The sequence below is a fragment of the Chionomys nivalis genome, chromosome 8, assembly GCF_950005125.1.
Source record: "Chionomys nivalis chromosome 8, mChiNiv1.1, whole genome shotgun sequence".
Classification (NCBI taxonomy): Eukaryota; Metazoa; Chordata; class Mammalia; order Rodentia; family Cricetidae; genus Chionomys; species Chionomys nivalis.
The window spans coordinates 62,074,380-62,095,206 of NC_080093.1; the positions used below are offsets into that span (position 1 = coordinate 62,074,380).

The window sequence follows — 20,827 nt, forward strand, 5'->3', positions numbered from 1 at the left end:
AGCTTCAGTTGGGTCTTCGTCAAGTAGGAGTGGTGGTGGCTTACATATGGTGTCTAGGACAAGCCCCGGCCTATAGGACCACATAGTGGTATAGGCTGGGATCCATGGGCAGCATTACAGAGGATCCCTTCTGTAAGGAAGTGGGCTGTGTGAAAATTTCCTCACGCTCGTTCTTTTTAGTCCCCCTGTAAACCGTTTGGACAATTCACTCAAATCACCCTGCTTTATGCAGCACAGGCGGCATTTGCTCACCAGGCTGGCATGAATGCCAAGAATTACCCTGCCCATTTCAGCGTTCTCAGTATTATTCTGATCTCTTCTCCGGAAGTGCTAGGTCACGCAGGCTACCTGCAGGACTGATGTGTTTGTTAACGGTTGAGAGCCGGGCAAGCGGTATATGGGATTAAAAACCCAACTAGTTCTTAGAACGGGGGAAATTCCCTGTAGCCACCAGGGGCTTCCTGAGCTGGAGAGCCACTGACCAGTTGTTTGAAGGGTCTCACTGCTTAGCGCACTGCAGCCCCAGCAGAACACTATGGAGAGATAGTTTTTCCTGCCTATAAGCTAACCAATCCCAGCCACTCTAGGGCAATGGTTCTTAACCCTCCTAATGCTGCAACCAGTTCTTCATGTTGTAGCGACCCCCAACCATAAAATTATTTTCACTGCTACTTCATAACTGTAATTTTGCTACTGTTAGGAATTGTAATGTAAATATCTGATATGTGGGATATCTGGTATGTGACCCCTGTAAGAGGGTCATTTGACCCCCAAAGGAGACGCAACACACAGGTTGAGAACTGCTGTTCTTCAGAAGTAATATATTCACTGACTCGTAAGAGTCCAGTGATGCTTTTCCAGTCAGAGAAGACCAGACACTTGTGGGAGAGGCCACCTTCAAAGATGTTAAACTTAAGGCCAGGTCCCTTGGAGCATTCAGGTTTGGGAAGCGGGGGGTATCCAGAGCATGCCAGGCCTTGAAATAAAGCTAACAGAAAAGCAGATATGACGTGCTGGACCTCTGTGGCTAAACTAAGTCAGAAAACACATGAGACCATGCTTAAAAGAAGGCCCACAAAGGTGCCTGATTGCTTGAGGAAAGGTTGTAAGGTCGAACACCTTGTCCTGTCAGTGGGGTATCTTTTATCCATGTAGCAGATGGCTTCATGGTAGCCTGAGAACCCAGTTCTTCCCATTTGGGGGCAAACAGTGGTTTAACTAATAATATTTTAATTAAACACACATACATTTATATAAAAATCCATTCATGGAAATGCCTTCAAGTTCAGGGGCTGATGAGAGAGAGCAGCATTGCCTGCTTTCAAGACTTGGAAGGCAGGAACAACTAACAGTTAACACACACTGTACAGTGGCCTCTGTTAATGTTTCCTCAAACCCATCTGTTCTTTTAATCAACATAAAAAATGGAAGTAGCCACCAGGTAATAAAGAATCCTATGCAGCAAAGTAGGTGAGAGATGACTGAGGTCACTGGAGTACCTCAGAATCTTAGCAAGCATTGTTTATTTGAGGGGGTGGGTGGGTGGGGAGACAGATTATCAGCTTTAGGATCCATATGATCCATATCCAGATGGCTCTCACTCTGTCTTTATTCTAGAAGCAGCCACAGGCAATCCACATATGAGCAGCCATGGTTATGTTGCGACAAACATTAACATAGACAGAGTAAGACCAGAGACCACAGCGTGTTGACTATTAGGTGGTTAAGTATGGGACTACATCAGCTCAGTTGAAATATAGGCTCACACTCAGGTACAGATAGTTCGTGTGTGACCGCCAGGCAGGAAGACATCTAACTCATTCACACACTCAGAGGACTTAAGCATCTCCTCCACGATGGACACAGAGGTAGGCAGTGAGCAGACTGAATTCAGGCCCAGCCTTTAATGAGTACGTTATTAATTCGCGTTCAGTTTGTTAATGTATGTGCTTGACTTTTCTCCAGCATAAATGAATCCCCCACCTAACTTTGAAACTCTTGTGTATGTGTGCAACACAAAATTATAGATTGTATGGCAGCTTCCTTTGAGCTATGAAAAAGGTGTCCCACCTGAGTCGGCTGTTTTCAGTCACATCTTGATGCCAGAGAGATAGAACTGATATACACACTGTTTTTCATGCCTTCATAACGATGGAGCACTCACAATTAGGCATTTCAGAACCTGTGAGGAGATGAGAAATCCCCTGGACTTTTCTCTAATTTCCCAGGCTCAAATGAAATAAATACTGTGTCACAATAATGCAAAAAACCAGAAGGGGCCAGTTTACTTCATCCAAGTTATAGAACAAAAGGATCAACATGGAATCTGTATACCCTTGTGGGAGCTGTGCCAGAGACCTGGGGAATCATAAAGCTCTTCTATCACAGCTAAGTTCCTGACTCCCAGGATCCCCCTTCTGGAGCCCAGGAAAAGCTGGGTCCAGTCAGGTGATCCCATTCCCATCCTAGCTATAAACTGTCTATAGCCAAAACCGACTTACTGCTTTAAGATAAAGGTCTTGAACCTAGTTAGTTGGGAAAGGTCCCAAATAGAGGGGAGGGGATGGAGGAGACAGCATCCAACCGTCTCCCCTGGCGTCCATGGTCCCGAGAGTTACTCCTGTGGATTCCTCAAGTTCTGAATGGTGTCCTCAGCTCTGACAAGATGTTCTACAGGCAAGCAGGACACTGTGGGCAGCAAGCGAAGGCTGTGCTAGGTGCAGAATCAGAGGCAGGAGGGTCCTTAATTCTGCCCAATACTCTCCTGTCCCCTCACGTACTCTATTTGCAGGGGTTGGGAAAGTCAGCTCTCCATTTTCTAATGCTCTTGATGAATCTGTCTCGGTGGCTCTCTGCAGTTATTGTAACCCAAGCATCTTAAAACGGTACAACCAGCTCAGGGAGGTCAGTCTCCATGGCACTTGCTTTTCCCTTTCTCAGAAAATGAGCGATGGCAGGACAGCAAAGCGGAATGACCAGGGCCCTGCAGTCAGCAGGTCCTGAGCTAAGAAATTCACACTGGCATGGCCTCACCTAGCTACCTCAGCAGGGTCTCTAACCTGTAGGACCTCTGACTGTTCCTTTGAAATCAAATGCCTTGCAGCCTGTGGACCTGCCTGCCCAGGGGATTTGGGAATTAAATGAAACTTGGAAGATAGGTGTGGTGTCACACACCTGTGATCTCAGCACTTGCATGGCTGAAACAAGAGGATGGTGAGCCCGAGACCAGAACAGGCTACCAAGCAAGCTTCTGTGTCTGAAGGGGAAACTGTAGGAGATAGGATCTCATACCCTGTGGTTGCCTGCATGCACCACCTCCCCCTCCCAACCCCCACCGCTTGCTTTCCTCTAAAGTCAGTTTCTCTGTTGAACTACCTTCCAGGAGCAAGCCGCTGGGCCGTCATGGCGTGTGGGCTAGAATATGTGGGGTGTCTCCTTACTGTTAACACTGGTTAGATTATTCCGGAGGATGAGGAGGAACTGAGAATTGCAGAATAGGGGAACTGTGCTTTGAACTTCGCCTCTGAGAGAAACACTGCACTCATAGGGAGTCAAGATGGAGTCACCATAGCTTTGGCTTTCTCACACCTTCAGCAGCCATCTGAAAATATTCATAAAATGTGTTGAGGAAAAGCCCCGCCTTCTGGTCGTCACACATGGAGAACAGGCCCATCCAGCTGCCCCTTCCCTTGCCTCCTCTCCCCAATGCCTCTTCTCTCCCAGGACTACCAATGCCGGCCGTGGAAGTGGCGTTCTACTAGCAGATTTTAGGGAAAGGATTGTTTTTCTATTACAACACATAGCTTTTATAGATTTGTGATAAAATAGTCACATCCCACATTCAAGTCTATTATTTCTGTGACTTTTGAAATGAACGTGCCTGCCAGGGCCCTCCAAGTATGTGCTTTCCTTTAACTCGCAGGTGAGCCTTCTTTATGGCTGTGTAAATATACAAATAAATAGATAGCTTTGTAAATACTGGTATGAAGTTCTTGGAAATGATAAGTCTTTCCCTCCCTAAAATAGAAAAAAATAAAGCTAAATATATTTGTAAGCGTATAAGCCGCATTTCTCATTCTTGCTTTGGGCTTCATGTAGGTATCATATACACCTGAAAATGGAATTTAAATAATCTTCCTGAGCAGAATGCCAAAAGAGCTTTCAAATACCTCCTCAGCCTTTCAAGTTGGCCAGTGAATAGAAACCTCACCACTGAGCCACTAGGAGACTCTGAAACCCCGTTTGCAGATAAAATGAGCAATTCAAGGCATGACATGAACATTTATGAAATTTATGGATTTGTGTTCCAGAATTCAGATTTAAAAAAGGAAGAAGAAATGTGAGTTCTGGTTTTCAAATACTTTTTTTCAAAACCCATGCAATGTTTGCTAAGCAATGCAAAAGTCTCTTCCCTCTAGTTTCCATTGGGTCTGAGGCAGAGTGACTAGGAGTGAGAGTGCCCAGGTAGGGCCCCTCTGAGCTAGGCACGTCAAGTACTACACCTATGTGGAACAACCTGCAATGTGCAGAGCATTTGTGAGCCTCCAGAGAACAATCCCAGGGAAAGAGGGAAAGTGACTTCCCTGGGAGAACTGAAGCTTGGGTGTGCCTCATAGGCTGTCCGAGGTCAGAGAGAGGGAGTGTCTGAGTTCACAGGTAGGTGGTGGGAGATTTTGCAAATCCTTGAAAATGGGGACACAGCAGGTCTGCACATGCAAAGAGGGGAGTAGGCCTTTCTCGGGCAACAGCAGGTCTAGGTTCTGCTCTGATGGAACAGCTCACCAGATGACTGGTTCATGGAGTCACTACTACCCAATAGCCAGGCTTTACTTCCTCAAACTTCCTCAAACTGATTCAAATTAGAGCAATGTGTGAACAATAAACCAAGTCAAACTTTTCAAGACAACCTAAAAACAGCAAATAGAAGCAGGTGAGGATCAAGACAGAAGGCTCTGAAACAGTATAAAATAAACACGGAATTACTCCAAAGCCCTGATAGAAACTGTGCTCGGGATGAGGAAACCCTGGGGAAGGATGCTGTTGAAGTAGGGACTTTTCAACTACAAATAGTTTTTTAAAAAATTTATTATTTATTTTTTATTTTTGACAGAGGGTCTCATTGTGTAGCTTGACTGGCCCTGGAACTTGCTCTATAGACCAGGCAGACAGAGAGCCACCTGCCTCTACCTCCCAAGTACTGTGATAAAAGTCATGTGCACCTTCAGTTACACAATTGACTGTATCCCCAGATGAATTTCATATCGGAGAGTAAGGATTTCTACAAATCATCACACCAAAATATAGAGATTTGTTAAAGATTGTGGTGGCTTGGAAGAAAATAGCCTCGAAAAGGAGTGACACTGTTAAGCAGTGTAGCTTTGCTGGAGGAAGTTTGTCACTGTGAGAGTTGGTTTAGAGGTCTCCTGTGCTCAAGCTGCTCCTGGTAAGACAGACCACTTTCTGTTGCCTGAAAGATTTAGGACTCTCCAGCACCATGTCTGCCTGCATGCCGCCATGCTCTCTGCCATGGTGATAATGGACTGAACCTCTGAAACTATGAGGCACCCCAATTAAGTGTTTTCCTATATAAGAGTTGCCATAGCCATGGGGTGTCTTCATAGCAATAAAAGCCTAAAAGCAAAGATCTTATTTTTATTTTATGTACACGAGTGCTTTGCCTATGTCTGTGCACCATATACATGCAATGTTCTAGGAGTATATAGTGTCTATCAAAGAGGGTGTCAGATGCCCTGGAATTGGAATTACAAACAGTTGGGAGTTGTCATGTGGATGCTGGGAATAGAACTGAGGTCTCCTGCAAGTGCTTTGAGTGTTCTTAACTACTGAGCTACCACTCCTGCCTCTGATAGGCAGATTTTAATCTTAAGCAAGGAGAGTTCCTGTGCATTTGTTTCTCAAACAAATGCAAGATCAGCTTTGAAAAGGTACACAAGCTTCAAGAGGCAAAAGACCTCACTTAAAATTGTTAACTAAGCTAATCTAAACACATCAAAGGAATCTATAAATAGAAGATAAAAGCCCTTGTGGGTGTTTATCATCAAAACCTGCAAATGCGCAGTTACTCCTTCAAACTGACGCCTCCATACATTCCAGCATGTTTGACTGATAGGACTCAAGTGGAGAGAAATGGCAGCCAGAAGGAAAATCCATCTTAGTGCCATAAACTCAAATCCTTATTTTTATTCCCTGTGTGTAGCCAGTACCACCAAAAATTCATTTTCATTAATTTTCAATAAACTATAGCTTAAGCATTAACTTTCCTCCTGGAACACAAATTAATCAAGCCTGCCTCTGCTCAGCCCTAAAAAGCTATCTTTCTTCTTATTAATAGATATTTCTAGTGCCTTCTGGGGCAAAAGGATTGTTTGTATCATTATTGTCATTATTTTGCAACTGGGCATATCTTCCACTGCATAAATACATTAAAGAAAATGCAAGCTTTGTACATTTATAGTATAACTTAAAAGTCCACACAGAACCTCCCCATAATGATAGGGCCACCACATTTGGTGAGAGGCTAAGCCAGTAATGGATTGTTTGTCAACACTGTCTACGGAAAGCCAGGGAGTTCATTAGGGGGTTTCTCAGAGAGGGGTGTTTTATCCAGCGTGCCGGTGGGCTAAAAGAGTGACCTTTCCCAGACCTGTGACTAGAGTAGCTTAAGGTGCAAGGCTGAGCCATTTATCTTCATACCTGGGTGTGGGGAACAGAAAATGATTGACCTTTATTCTCACTTGTTTGGAAAAAATTTAAAAGGGAAAATGCTAATAGTCTTTAGACAGGTATCCCTTCCCTAGCTGCGAACATCACCAAACTGGCAAGACTATTTTCCTTTCCATGAACAAAATGTATTACACACACACACAAACATACACACATACATATTATCCATTTGCTCACGTATCCATTCATCCAGTCATTGTTCAAAACATCTTCGCATCATCGATATATACAGCATACTGCAAGTTCACTAGAACCTTGCCTACATTCTGGTGAAGGGAGACGGGAAAGGCTAATGGGCCAACTGGCACTGATGGACTCCTCTGTGGGGATTGTTTGCTGAAGTTTAATATGGGGAAGGAAACAGGTGTTAGCTTTCTACTCATCAGGAATGACAGATAAAGAGGCTACACCCACATTCTCATCAGAGGAGGATGCAGGAAGTGCAGAAGACAGGGTCCTGGTCAACAAAATGACCTCAAGTGATGTACAGGAGAAAGTGTCCCTATATCGCTAACCCACTGTGGAGTGGTCCATGGAGACTCCCAGAGCACTAGAACTTTTGGGAGGATGTGCAGGGTTGCTTGGAAAGGAGGTGGTTAGCAAGAACCTTGGAGACTGGGCCATTGAAGGATGCTGCTTTTCAAAGGCATGCAAATCTGCTTCCAAGACATAGAAGCACGTTCTTCAACTTGAAAAATGGGCCTGTAGATTTTAGATGTCCAAGCAATTAAAACCAACACCCACCAAGGATCATGCAGGGCATCAAGATACAGGAAGTATTGGATAGACTCTGTGAGGCAAGCATGCTGGGATTCTGTGCTGTAGAGTTCTTAAAGTCAATAATTAGAACACAAAATAGAAATAATCAGGACTGTCGGGCATCATCTTGAAACTGAGCAAGACAGCAAATGGTTTGCAGGTAGGGTGGTGCCTTACGGGTTGCCATCTCAATTCTTGATTTGGGAGAAGTAACATTTTTTTCTTTTCTTTTAAGAATTTCACCCTATCGTAGGGTTAGGTTGAGACAAATAGGATGAAGAGAGAGCCAACTCAGCTTCCTAGGGATGTGTTCCAACTCAGCATGTCTGCATTATTCAGGCTGAAATTCCCAGCCTGGCCCCCCAACACTCCATGCACGGGAACTGAGCAACAGAATGTTGTCGAACATGTAATGTTCTTTGAGGGATCGTCCTTATAACATGGGATTCTCAAATCTCCCTTGGTGCAGTCAACCAGACTGGACTCCTGTTTTATTCAGTGGATAATGGGGTGGAGGGGCTAGCACACAGTCCAGCTGGTTGGGTGCCAGCTGCACAAACATGGGCCTGAGGTTGATCCTCAGCACCCACAGAAGAGCGAGGCACAGAACAACTGTACAGCATTAGAGTAAGCACGTGGAGGTGGCAGGGAGACTGGTGGTTCCCTCGAGCTTGTTTGCCTGCAGGTTTAGATGAATTGGTGAGAGACACCAATAAGAAGTGGGTAGGTAGTGACTTAGGAAGATATTTAAATGTTTACCACCGAGCTACATATGTGCACGTGTGTGTGCACACAACACATCTTAGAAATCTGGAATTCACAAATCCATGTTCAGGATAAATAGATAAGTATCTGAAAAAGGAGTGTGGTCTCAGTGAGAGCACCCCCACCCTACCCCTAACACCACTACATGATCTGGATAAAGGTGGGGAATCTGTTCATGTTTAGTTGGACGGGCCTTGCTGTTTACACAGACCATAGGAAACTAATCATGGAACAGCCAGTAACAGCTAGAGTCCTCTAAATGCGCACAGTTCAGTGACTACATCGGGTAATTCTAATAGATAAACCGCTACACCATGTCCATAAAACACCAAGGGGTTCTCTAGAGTTTTACTCAACGGCCAGGTAAATTTCACTCGAACAGATCAACCGGACTCTCAGCGATCTGCTTAGACAAAGTCACATCTTGGTTCATTTACATTTCTGTTCATTTGTCCCAAGCTTCCACAGACTTTAATTGCCACCTCCCTTGGGACCCACATGTTAGACAACAGCTGGGCAAATAGAAGGCTGGAAGCCCTGGCAACGAAGGCCAATGGAGAATGGATAAGAACCAGCAAGGGACTGGAGAAGGGCAGCTGCCAGGGTGGTCCTCCAGAGCTCGAGGAAGACAGGAGATAGGCAGCTGCATAGGTGTCAGCTTTTTAAAGGGGTAGGAATGAGAGCCTCAAACAGTGTCGCCCACAGCGGAGATGACTGTGACCCTGTGTTCATCTGCAACAACCCACGTTGTCTGATTGGAGACCCAGACTCAGCAAGGATCACACAACTGCTAAGCCTTACTCAGCTGGGAAGCAGCTGCTGGGCAAAGGAACCCAGTTGGACCATCAACCAAGAGGGCCCACCCTGCTTCTGATTAATTAATAGATGACCTTGGAGTTGGTGTGAAAACCAACCTGCTATTTGTTTGAAGAAACTTAAAGCAATGGGCAAAATGCTTGTCTTGCAGGCATGAAGATACGAGTTGGAATTGCCAGCACACAGTTGGGCATTTCTGTAACACCAGTGCTGAAGACAGGAGTGAAGAGAAAGGGGAATCCCTGCTCACTAACCAGTCAGGCTAGTTAATTGGTGAGCTCCAGGTTCAGTCAAAAAAAAAAAAAAAAAAAAAAAAAAAAAAAACATTGGGAGTGATGGAGGAAGATACCTCATGTTAACATCTGGTCTCCACATCTCCACATAGGCACACCTACATATTAACACACACACACACACACCACAAAGCTTTAATCAGATGTTCCCTGAATCTTGGCATACAATCGCTTACATCTCTGTAGGCTCCAGTGCTTACAGCAGATGTAGATGTTTCTGTGGATATATTGGGAAAGTCTATATTCACTTTAGCAACGGAAGAGCTGATATATAAACTAGGTACACTTCCAGTACATGATCTAGCAAATTCCTTGTGAGGTTTCAGATGCAAAAACAAGCTGGGCCTGCTTCTCTGGAAGCTTCAAGACCTATGAGGTTCCCCACAACAGCCAACTCTGACCACTTTTGAAATTTAATTTCTTGCCACTAGCAGAGGTATCTGGTGCCTCTAGTTAAAGTTGCTTTGAGACTGTTGTATGAAAAAGCCCATTAAGATGCTGATGCAAACGATGGCTTAGCTATCAAGAAAGGGACAGCTGGGCAGGAATGCAGAAGAAAAGGGGGAAAAATTGGTGGGTGAGAAAAGCCCCCCCCCCACAAATTAAAAGGATAAATTAGATAACAGAAATTATCACAGAGAGTAGAGACAGTCATTTCTTTTTTTTTGTCTTCAGGAAATGTCATCTTTGGCTGAGGGCCATACCCACAGCACAAGGATGCTACCTTTGTGTTAATACATTGTGACAGTTCCAAAACTCTATGTAACTAGTGTTTTGAAAACCCACCCTTGGAGGGTCACTCTTGACGTTCGTATCATCCCAAATGCTTTTGTTCAGTGCTAGAAATGTGACCTTGTTGAAAATTAATATGCCACTTAAAATACAGTGAATAAGCTACAAGGTCACTTGCTGTCCCCTGTATCATGCAGAATTTGGGAGGAAGGACCCATAACACACTGCAGGCCACAACACAGGCAATGCTGAGAGAAGGGCTCTCCGGAGTGTTGGTGCCAAATTAGACTCAGTACAAAGACTAATGTTGCCACCAAGACGGGGGAGAGCAAGGGAGTTTCAGGTTGAGAATTTAAGGTCTCCCTGCTTTCTCTGTCCCCCTTTCTCTTTTTCATTCAGATCTGCTGGTTTTTATTTTACATGCATGGGTGCTCTACCTGCATGCATATGTACACAGTGTAAAGTGTCTGGTGCCTGTGGAGGTCAGAGAGGATGCCTTATCCCCTGGTCCTGGAGTTAGAGATGGTTGTGAGCTGCCGTGTGGGAGCTGGAAACTGAGCCTGGGTTTCCAGCTCTGAGCCATTTCTCCAGCCCTCCTTGTTTCTTCCTCCACTTTTCTTTCTTCTCCCCACTTCCTATTTTCCCCTTTGAATAGTCCTAGACTTCAGCAGCTCTTCATCCCTCACCTCCGCTTCCCTGGTAGCTAGTGTTCCAGTCATTCCCCCATGTTTGAATAATCCCTTGCAGTGGAGCTGAGGTTGTTTACATAGTTGTGCAAGGTCACGAGTTTGATTCTCAATACCACGAAAACAAAAAGATCTTATGGGGGGGGGGGGAGCACAGACATCACTGTGGCTGCAGGAACACTGACCTCAGTCAAAACAATGTCAGTGTTACTGTTTGAGGCCAGAAAACCAACATGCCCATCCTAGACAGTTTCCTCAGCAATCTTAGAACTTCATTGGGCTCTGCTTCTTAAAACCAGAGGGAGGGGTGACCTCATCCTGGACGCCCTCTTCCCTGCCTTTGTCTCCTACTCTTCTTCCCCATCCTCTTTCTCCTCCTTTTCTTCCCCGTCCCCTCCTATTCCTCTCTCTAGTCCTCTGTTCTTCCTCCACCTCTTCCTCCCCTTCTTCTCCCTCTTCTTCCTTCCCCTTCCTCTCCCCTTCTGCCTGGTTGTCCCTGCCCCTTCATTTCTTCCTAACTCCTCTTTTCCTCCTTATCCCCTCCTCCATTTTTACTTTCTGATCTTCTACCCAAACAAGTAGTGTTTGACTTTTGCTTAATCTTGTTTAGTCAAGAACCATGAGCCCTGTCTCTTGCAGATCGTTCAGGGTGTCAGCAACAACAAGCAGCTTGGATGGGGATTAGAAGGGAACCCCAAATGACCTTTCCCCTGTATGCCTCACACCGCTTCCTACCACCTATCACTCTCTTCCCTTGGCCCATGGGATCTCTGGAGCCCAGGACAGGACAGCACCTTGGCATATCTCAGCTGAGACTGGCATCCATCCTTCTTCTTTTAGCATCCCTGTGGGGTGCTATAAAAACCACTGCAGCAGCCCAGCCCTGTACCTCCCTTCCTTTTTTCTTTGATAATTCATCTCCAGTAAAAAGAAACACTGGAGAATCCCACACAGGAACTGTTACCAATGCTTTTTCAAAAATGTATGAAAGGGGAATACACTTATAGAAAAACACGTATTTATATTTATGTATTCAGGGATTTTTACTAACAACAACTGAAGAACTGGAGGAAATGAGTATGAAAGCATTCCATAGCTAGGGAGACTGGAATGCCAAACTGAAATCAGGGAACCCTGGCCACTACAAGAAGGCATCCATCTGGTTCTCAGCGCAGTGACACCCAGACATACAGGCTGTATTCTGCAAACCACATGCGCTGCACTCTTTTTAAATGGTGTAATGCCTTGTTGAGAAATCAGGTTTTATAACAAAGCAGAAGTGACCCCATGAATGGTCTTTACCAGAAGTGCCCCGTGGAACAAGCTTGTCTAAATTGTATTTTCACGGAACACCAAGTCCTTGTCCAGATTCCCCTAAAGTCATATTCTTCACACCCACATCAAGCTTGTAAATCATGTCTAGTTACCTGTGCCTTGTACACACACACACACACACACACACACACACACACACACACACGGTTTTAAACTGATCTCTAAAAGATTGCCCCTTGGCCTGGATGCTGTCCTTGGTGCTGGATCCTATTTTCTCAAGTCTAACATTACCTTTCGTTAAGTACAGAAACCCCAATCCAACACAAAGTTGTTTTCAAAGAGCAGCAGCAAAAAGAAAGAAGCTCTGGGCGATGGATTTGAGTTCTGACTTGGAATGGTGAACTAGAGTCAAGAAAAAAGGGTACACAGGGCTGAGGACATGCATCAGTCACTAAAGTATTTGCCTTGCAAGCGTGAGCATTCAATCACCAGAAAGCCATATGAAAAGCTGGGTTTATTGGCATGTTCTTATAATGCTGGTGATCACGAGATGGGACATAAAGAAAGATCCTGGGAACTCACAAATAGCCTTGTCTACTTGTTCCAGACAAACAGGATTCAGTCCTAAACAAACAGAAGAAAGTGCCTGGGGCTTGACACTCAGAGCTATCTGGAACTACACACACATGGATGCATGCAGGTTCCATGTACATGGTTACCTTTGCAGAGATACACACTCATGAATGGGGATGGGCAGATAGATGGAGAGAGAGATGGATGGAAGGAAGGACAGGGACACACAGACACATGGACACACACACACTGGAGAAAATGATCTTAAACTCATTTTAAAGACTGCCTCTTGGTCTGGGTGCTGTCCTTGGTGCTGGATCTTATTTCTCAAGTCCAATATCTATGGTTCATACTAAAAGCTTATAGGTCCCTACAGTGGGACATGGGGAGTGCTATGCTGTCTTTACATGGGACAGATGTGTTTGTCCCTGGAGCCCAGAGGGGATCATCTTGTGAGACCAGAACTTTTCACAATGTATCCTTCCACTTCCTTGTGGCACTCATATGCCCTTTGATTCATGTGTTGTTCAGGACCTTAAGAAAACAAAGCCCAACTGTAAGAGTTGGCCATAGTCACATTAACAGAATAAGCCAATGGGACAAGCTACTGAATTGAGGATGAACTCATAATCGAGTATGGAGCATTGACGCCTCAAAGCAAGTAATAGGAAAAATTTACAAAGTTAGTACTTCTCAGACCAAAAAAAAAAAAAAAGACTGGTCAAAATGTCTCGGTTGTTTTTAGGTCAGTGACATAAGCTCTTACATCCAGGAACTTCTGATTCACCTGAGATCTATGCCTACTGTCCCTGAAGAAGCTCTTGCTGTAGTGGTCCAAGCTTTGTGTTCTTCTCAGTTACAGTAGTGAGACAGAGAGACAGTCCTTCCAAATGCTGGCTTTATGGATAGGGTTCTGAGGGGAGAGGGAGAAACCGGCAATATTGTTGGTTGTCACTTGGTGTTCTTGCCTTCTGATCCATGACCATACCACCCTAAATGTGCCAATCTCATCTCATCTCAGAGGCTAAATAGTCCTTGAGTGGAGGGATGTATCTGTTATATCTACGTTTGCAACACAGACCCAGTTCAGATACTGCAGCCCTGTTATTAATGTGGCCCTCACATGATCAGTTAAGCCTAATCCTCCAGCTTGGAAGGCCATGATCAGTTAGCACAGAACACAACAGATTCCTTAGTCAAAAGTCCTGTATGGAGAACACTCCTTCAATGGATAAAATTCCAGTTGGGTCATTGATTGACAGTTGCTGCTGGCAGGAGCCCTGGAGAGAGTGAGTCACACAGTACAGGTCAACATTTTACATTTGATCCCAAGTTCATCCCTCTCTAACTTGTCTGATTCCTCTAAATGTCAAACACAGCAAGGGTACTACAGAAACTGCTAGAAACGTTCAGAAAGGGCCCTCCAAGAGAGTTCTGGTAGGTAATGAAGTCTTGAACGTAAGTCTCAGACAGGGAAAGCTGATAGAAAATACCTCCAAGAAAACAGCAATGTGACTGACCAGTCTTAGGAGACCATCCAGTCCTCCCTGTGTGGTGGCCACATGCCTCTTCCTCTGCTGAGCACTTCATAAGGGTAAGCACTTAGCATCATTCCAATTAGCTTCTGGACGGCCACAACCATGCTTGACTTAGTAGGTACGTGCTAACTGTCTGGGATGGATATGTGTGCCTTTTATAAGTGATTAGCACAGTCTTCTCAGGAGAGCTTAGAAAGGACAGTTTCTTGTTAAAGTATTCCACCATCCTGGAGGAGGGTCCTCTTGTGACTCTCTGGTGCCTGAAGCCTTTGTCCTGTCATTTTTCGGATTCACTGACTATCCCTAGCTGCCAATTACATGTAGTGAAAAACACAGGTCCCTGGATAGAGGCAAGGCAGCACAGAACATCAGAAGCCTGGGGTATAAGAATAATGAGATCCAGGGCCTGGAGTGTGGATGGATTCTGTTCTATAAAATGAGAAGAGAATAATTAATTGGAAGACTCCAGGCGCTAATACAAGTGAGACTCTTGAGGCTTGGAAGTGACTGAGCAAAAATGGGGTGTGACGCTGATCAGGCCCAGTAGAGGTTATAGTGAGGTCTAGGGCAGGAAGGTTCTAGGAGCTTAAAGTGCACCTATGAGTGCCCCAGACAGTGGTTAGTGACCACAGGAGTCTTCTTTAAGCACCGAGAGTTTGGATGTGGCTAGCACAGAAGACTACTGGGTACACTATCTCTCTATGGCTCATACCCATTAGGACAGCAGAACTTCGTGGGCAACCGCGCCCACCAGAGTGGCAGCACATCAGCATGACACTGCTAGGAAGTCACACCAGGGATGTGGACTCAAGTCCAGCACCTATTGCTCACTGTATGGTGGCTAAGATCAAGAACAAGCTGAGGGCCAAGCTCATTTGAATAAACTGAAAAGAGAACGACCCTATGCATACCCAGGAGGTCCCTGTCTAGGAAGGGATAAGGAGTCAGTGTGTATACATGGGGCTTGCCCACTGGAGGGCAAGAGCTAAGAGCAAGAACTGCCATGTATGGGGAAGAACAGAGGGAGGACAAGAAGCCCAGGGGAAAGGCCAGTTATGGGTGTCCAAAGGAGCCCAGGATAGCAGAGGGGCAGTACAAACACTGTGATACTGTGATTCTAACTCCTTTTCAGTGAATCCTAGGCAATTTTTGGCAACATTGTGGGGCAGAATGTGATCACTTGATTAACAAATAAGCTACACCAAACTCAAATAAATGGCACTGAACTCAAAGTCATGCCTGCACTTACTGAGTCCACAGAGACAATGTCAGTACTGAGCAGCCAATGCTTTTTTGTCAGATGTTTACATAACGCAAAATATAAATGAGGAAACAAATGTTATTTTCAATTGGAAACTCATGATGCATATGCACACAGTATACACAGCGAAAGATGATACAAACACACAACTGGTGTTGACACAGCCACTGTACACAGGGCTCTCCCTTGCTGGTCCATGCAGATCTGCCCACAACGTGATTAGAAATCAATCCAGGTGGAAATATTTCTCCCACCATCAACCAAACAGATTCGGCTGCTCCTGTTGAACCCTGGGTGCAATAATATTTAGAATACAGTATGCAGGAGTCTTAGAAGGAGCAGAAAGTCTAGCTAGGGGAGAGTAGTTGGGAGGGAGCACAGAGCACCACACACAAGGTTCTTGGAGGGAGAATGGTCCAAGATATCTTCCAGGTAAACCTGACCTGGAGAAGAAAATCTAATCCATTAAAACAAAGCAAGTTTCAATACTATGCTACAAAAAAAAAAAAAAATGCTAAAGTTTGTAATCTTATGAGAAAGTGACAACCTCTGACATGCATGTGTCACACACACACACCTTAAACACCTGCATGGTCTCCAGAGAGAACTGAAGTCTGCCATGTAATGCCCTTATAAAGCCATCATATAGCAGCCGGCACAGCCGGAGAGTACGTTAGAAGTCTTGACAGGAGGAGAGATACAGTCACAGGCGCCAGAAGCTGTTTTCTCTACAGACCCACTGAGGGAATATTCTGGGATTTATAGACCAAAAGGCAAAAAGCAAAAGAAATTATATGCATATTCACCTATGTTTTAAATCACAATCTTTATGGTTGGAATGAAACCCCTTGGAGACATGCATAATTGAATCGTGTTATAGATATTATTCTTTGGATTCTTTTTCAAGCATTTAACAACATAAAATCCATCCTTGGAAGGCTAGACAGATGGGTTATGGAGGCTGGGGTAGGATTTGAGGCAGAGGCCATGCATGTCAAACCCTGCTCTAGCAGGACAGGAGTTGGTAGGTCACAAAACCAGGCAATTGTCAGCCTTTAAACCCATGGGTTTCTCCGGTAGATATTTTAAAAGATGCAATAAACATAAAGCTACTTTGAAACATCCCACTCCTCGTGGTTATAACGCAATCAGATTACACACGTCATCCGGGAGCGTCTGTTCACATTCTAAATTTAATTTCAGTGACATCCTGGCTGTAGACGGGTACTGGCTGGTACCATAAAGGCACAGACAGGAGCTCAGTGGTAAACACAGAGGCGTCAGTTCCTATGATCACAAGTACCTCACCATCGGGAAGGCGTCTGATTTGAGGCTTCAGCTATGTGAGGCCAGCGGCCGGGCCCCCCACCCCCAGCCGCTGTTTGTAATGCTCTCCTGTTCTTATCTTGTAGGCTTTCATATCGGACGGGGCAAGACACAGCTAACTGTGACACGTGCAGGAACAGTGCATGTATTATCTATAGGTACGTTAACACTCTCTTCCCACTTTCTTGTTCTGACGGACAAATGCTTGTTTACCCACTAATGCGAGAATCACTGGGACCATGCTGGGAAGATTCCATCAGAGAAAAAAAAAAAAGTAAAGATCCTTCTTTGGCCATAGTTCTAAGCTAGGTCTAAACAGTCATCCTTCTACCAAACCCCAACCCCCACTGCCCAGGTATATAATCCCAGGTTGAAGAAGAGCAGCGTGAACACGTTTGTCTTGCAAATGCACCATCCCAGTCTAGGGAGCCAGTATCATTTTGATGGCTTGCTCCTTGGGAATCTATAGCCTGGAGCACAAAAGTGTGCTCCAGCAAAACAGTAAAATATATGCTCATGAGATGGTATGGATCAAAGGCGTGGATCCACACTGTATAGTGTAGGAGTACATGGTAGGTCCCCTCTGCTCACATCATATGGACAGGTATTCTCAAGGAACTCACAAGGTCTGTGGTTCTCTCCTCCCCTGAGGTAGGATCCCGTCCCAGGAAACTACAAAAGCTTGTCATGTGTTTTGTTTTTATATAAACTTTGTAATGATTGACACCCACAAGAATAGATCAGAAACCGTCAGCAGGCAAAAGTTACATTTAGGTCCTTGACAGTAATAAGATTTTAAGGCATCGTCAAAACTTGCAGAAATTGCTGTCTTTTTTCCCCCTCATGTGTGTACGTGTGTGTGTGTGTGTAATTTTTACTAACTGTGGCCACAGTAATAGGTGTTATAGCTTTGGTCTGTTTGTATACTTGAAGAATGAGGTCGAAGGCTGAGAGGGCTCCCGTGTTTTGGCTGGCGTGAACTGGGCTGCAGTGGTAAGTGCAGCCATCTCTGAGATAACACTGAGCTCCTTTCTGTTGGGTGTATGCCCATGAGTAATGGCGTAGGCCTTACGGTGACAGCTGGGGTTGGCTGAGGACAGTTCACAGGGTTTTCCATAGTGGTTGTGGTGGCACACATCCCAACAACAGCATCCTCCTTTCCTCACATCCGGTTCAACAACTAACAGTAGTGTTGTTTTTATAAACTGAGGCAATGTCTCCTTGTGGCTTTGGTTTACATTTCCGGATGGTTAGTAAGCATCTTTTCCTATACCTAATGCTGTCTGTATATCTTCTTTAAAAAAAAATAATTTTAGTAGCTGTAAAATTATCACAAAAAAAGCCCAGTAGTAACTAAGTAGTTTTTGTTATGTCTAAAACTACAGACAGGATTCTCCTTGTTCCCCTATAAAAACAAAACAAAACAAAACAATAAAACAACAGTGAACAAAATGTCACTACCACTACACAAAGAAATCACACCTGGACAGAGTAGGAAGGCTTCAGGCCACTCAGTCTCACACTCGTCAGCTCCTGTGCTGAGCTGCTGCAGAGATATGACCATGATAACCCAGGCTGAGCATCCCAGATACAGTCTCGGGTCTTTAAAAGCAGAGCTGGATCACATGGAAATATTGTCAGGGTGCTGGCAGAAGAAACCACAGCTAGGTGTGGGCACTGAGGTTCTGACTCCCACAGGACAATGGGCAGAATCTGAGGGATTCGTTGGGCATAGGTGGGCATGCATGACTGGTACCCGATGGGTAGAAAGAAGCCAAGGGTGCTGTTGGTATCCTGCAATACATAGGAAAGCCCATGACAATAAAGTCGCTGGGTCCAAGGCATCAGTAGAGCTGGAGCTGAGAAGGCCCACCATGTTGAATCCATCCTGCACCAGGATTTTGTAAGAGGCCCAAGTAAAGGGCTAAGGAATGGGCAACAGACAAAGATCCAGGAAGCTCCCAGCAACCCTGGCTAGGGCGTGAGGCTCTCGATTGTTCTTGGCTGCCATCAGTTTAGAGGTAAAAAGAATCAAGCACCATGAGAGGTTTTTCTATGTAGAACTCCATGTTTCAATTCCAGAGGGAGTGCCTTTCAGATGTGCATGCCTGGTGGAAAATTTGTAACCACCTTTCAGATGCACATGCTTGGTGGGAACTTTGAAATCACCTTTCAGACGTGCATGCCTGGTGGGATCTTGGCACTAAGTCCGAACTGTGGATAAGGACTTTAAATCAACAGTAAATGTCTTTAACCAGGACATTCCATTTTTAACTGATGACATTAATAAGACTAAGGCCTGCGAGTGTGCATCCAGCAATTCCTCCCTGGGGTTCAGCCCACTTCCAGCGCCAGAGTTCATCCAGTCTTCCACTGTGACTAGACCGAAGTGGCAGGGACTTCCAGAGAACCTTCATGGGATGAGCATGTTCAGCCTAAAACTACTTAACATTTTGTGGGTGATTGAAAAGAGAATTTATTAGGACACTGTCCAATGTAACTGAAATAATTTAAATAAATTTAGCTCTAAATCCAGGGGTGACTTACATAAAAAGTGATATTAAAAGTGATTTAATGAGTCAGAGAAGGATAAGAATTTGTCTTTCGGGGGAATTAGCCTAGAGTGGATACCACGTTGAATTGGCTCAACCAGCATTCTGCATGAATCCAAGCACATTTGCCAAAGGTCATCCAAAAGAGCAGTGGGTGTTCAGGCACCAGAAGAATGTACCAGAACCTCAGGAAGACTCATGAAATACAAAGGCAGAGGCTCGCTAATCCCTCTGGTTTGCCTGCATAAACCAGCGGATTCCCATCAGCCCCCAGAGGCCTGTTCACTGACAATAAGATTTGGTGGAGCTGGGCGGTGGTGGCACACGCCTTTAGAGGCAGAGGCAGGTGGATCTCTGTGAGTTCGAGACCAGCCTGGTCTACAAGAGCTAGTTCCAGGACAGGCTCCAAAACCACAGAGAAACCCTGTCTCGAAAAACCAAAAAAAAAAAAAAAAAAGATTTGGTAGTACACATTTTCATAAGCAGGATAGAAAAGAGGCTTTTCCTGCCTTGCAGAGGCTCCATCAGGCCCTGAACAAATGCAGAAGCATCCGCAGAGGATGGGGAAGGAGGAGTGCAACTTTATCTCTCTCTTCCATTCCATTCAGAGCAAGAAAACACAAACAAATAAACAACAAACTGCAAGGCCAAACATGTAAACAGAATCTACTCTGGCTTAATAAACAAGTTCTGGAACATTCTGCATGTTAACAGTCCAGCTGGAGTTCCCACAATCCCTTAAGTCCCTGTTTCACTGAATCTTGTAACTAGTGTTCAATAAAGCATCACTGTTTCTATAAATGGAGCACACAAACTCACCTAACCTTACCCTCTATATTCCTGTCATTCTTTGTATGGTTTGGTCTAGAGCTAGGGCATCACTATGTAGCCCTGGCTATCCTGAAACTCATGTATAGACCAGGCTGACTTCACACTAACAGGGAGCCACTTGTCTCTGCCTCCTAAGTGCTGGGATTAAAGGTGTTCGCCACTACACCCAGCTCCTGCCATTCTTTATTAGAGATCAAACACAACAGTTCCTCTCACAGTGTCTCCAATGACACAAAAGTTGTTTGAGGCTCACGAGAACAAATGTTAAAGACAAGAAAAATGTAGCCTTGTTCATGACCTGAGAACCCACTGTCTTGGGAGAAACCACAGAAACTCTTATCTGTCTGGCATAAGTATGTTATTTCTATTTCAATGATAAATACTGAAATCTTTCACTTATATGCTTTAAGGTGTTGGCTGTCTTTTGCAGTGAAGCCTGAGCATTTCCTCTAAATGTAGATTATCTTCTAGGAGTCATGGCTGCTTCCCTGTCTTGAAAATAATGTCATGCCATGTGACAGAACCAGACCTCAGAGAAGCCTGGGTGCACACTGGAGCTGCCCCTATTCTTTCTGTGCATTTTATTTGATATCACCCTCTTCCCCAAAGACAAGAATAATTTACTGGTATCTATAATATTCAAGTCACATCATTTCAATTATAAATACAAAGGGCA

General features: G+C 44.8%; 2 protein-coding genes across 4 annotated transcripts in view; one reads left to right on the top strand and one right to left on the bottom strand.

The window, feature by feature from the left end:
* Dock1 (dedicator of cytokinesis 1) overlaps nucleotides 1–20,827 on the bottom strand; it is a 497,567-nt gene that overhangs the window by 255,195 nt on the left and 221,545 nt on the right. The gene's annotated exons all lie outside the window — the stretch shown is intronic.
* Insyn2a (inhibitory synaptic factor 2A) overlaps nucleotides 1–20,827 on the top strand; it is a 56,104-nt gene that overhangs the window by 23,134 nt on the left and 12,143 nt on the right. Inside the window, exon 3 of one of the 2 annotated variants that reach the window (XM_057777088.1) lies at nucleotides 16,855–16,926. The exons of the other annotated variant lie outside the window; for it this stretch is intronic. Within the exon in view, the coding sequence (XP_057633071.1) occupies nucleotides 16,855–16,926 (72 nt within the window). The remainder of the gene's footprint in view (nucleotides 1–16,854; nucleotides 16,927–20,827) is intronic. 2 annotated transcript variants of the gene reach the window in all.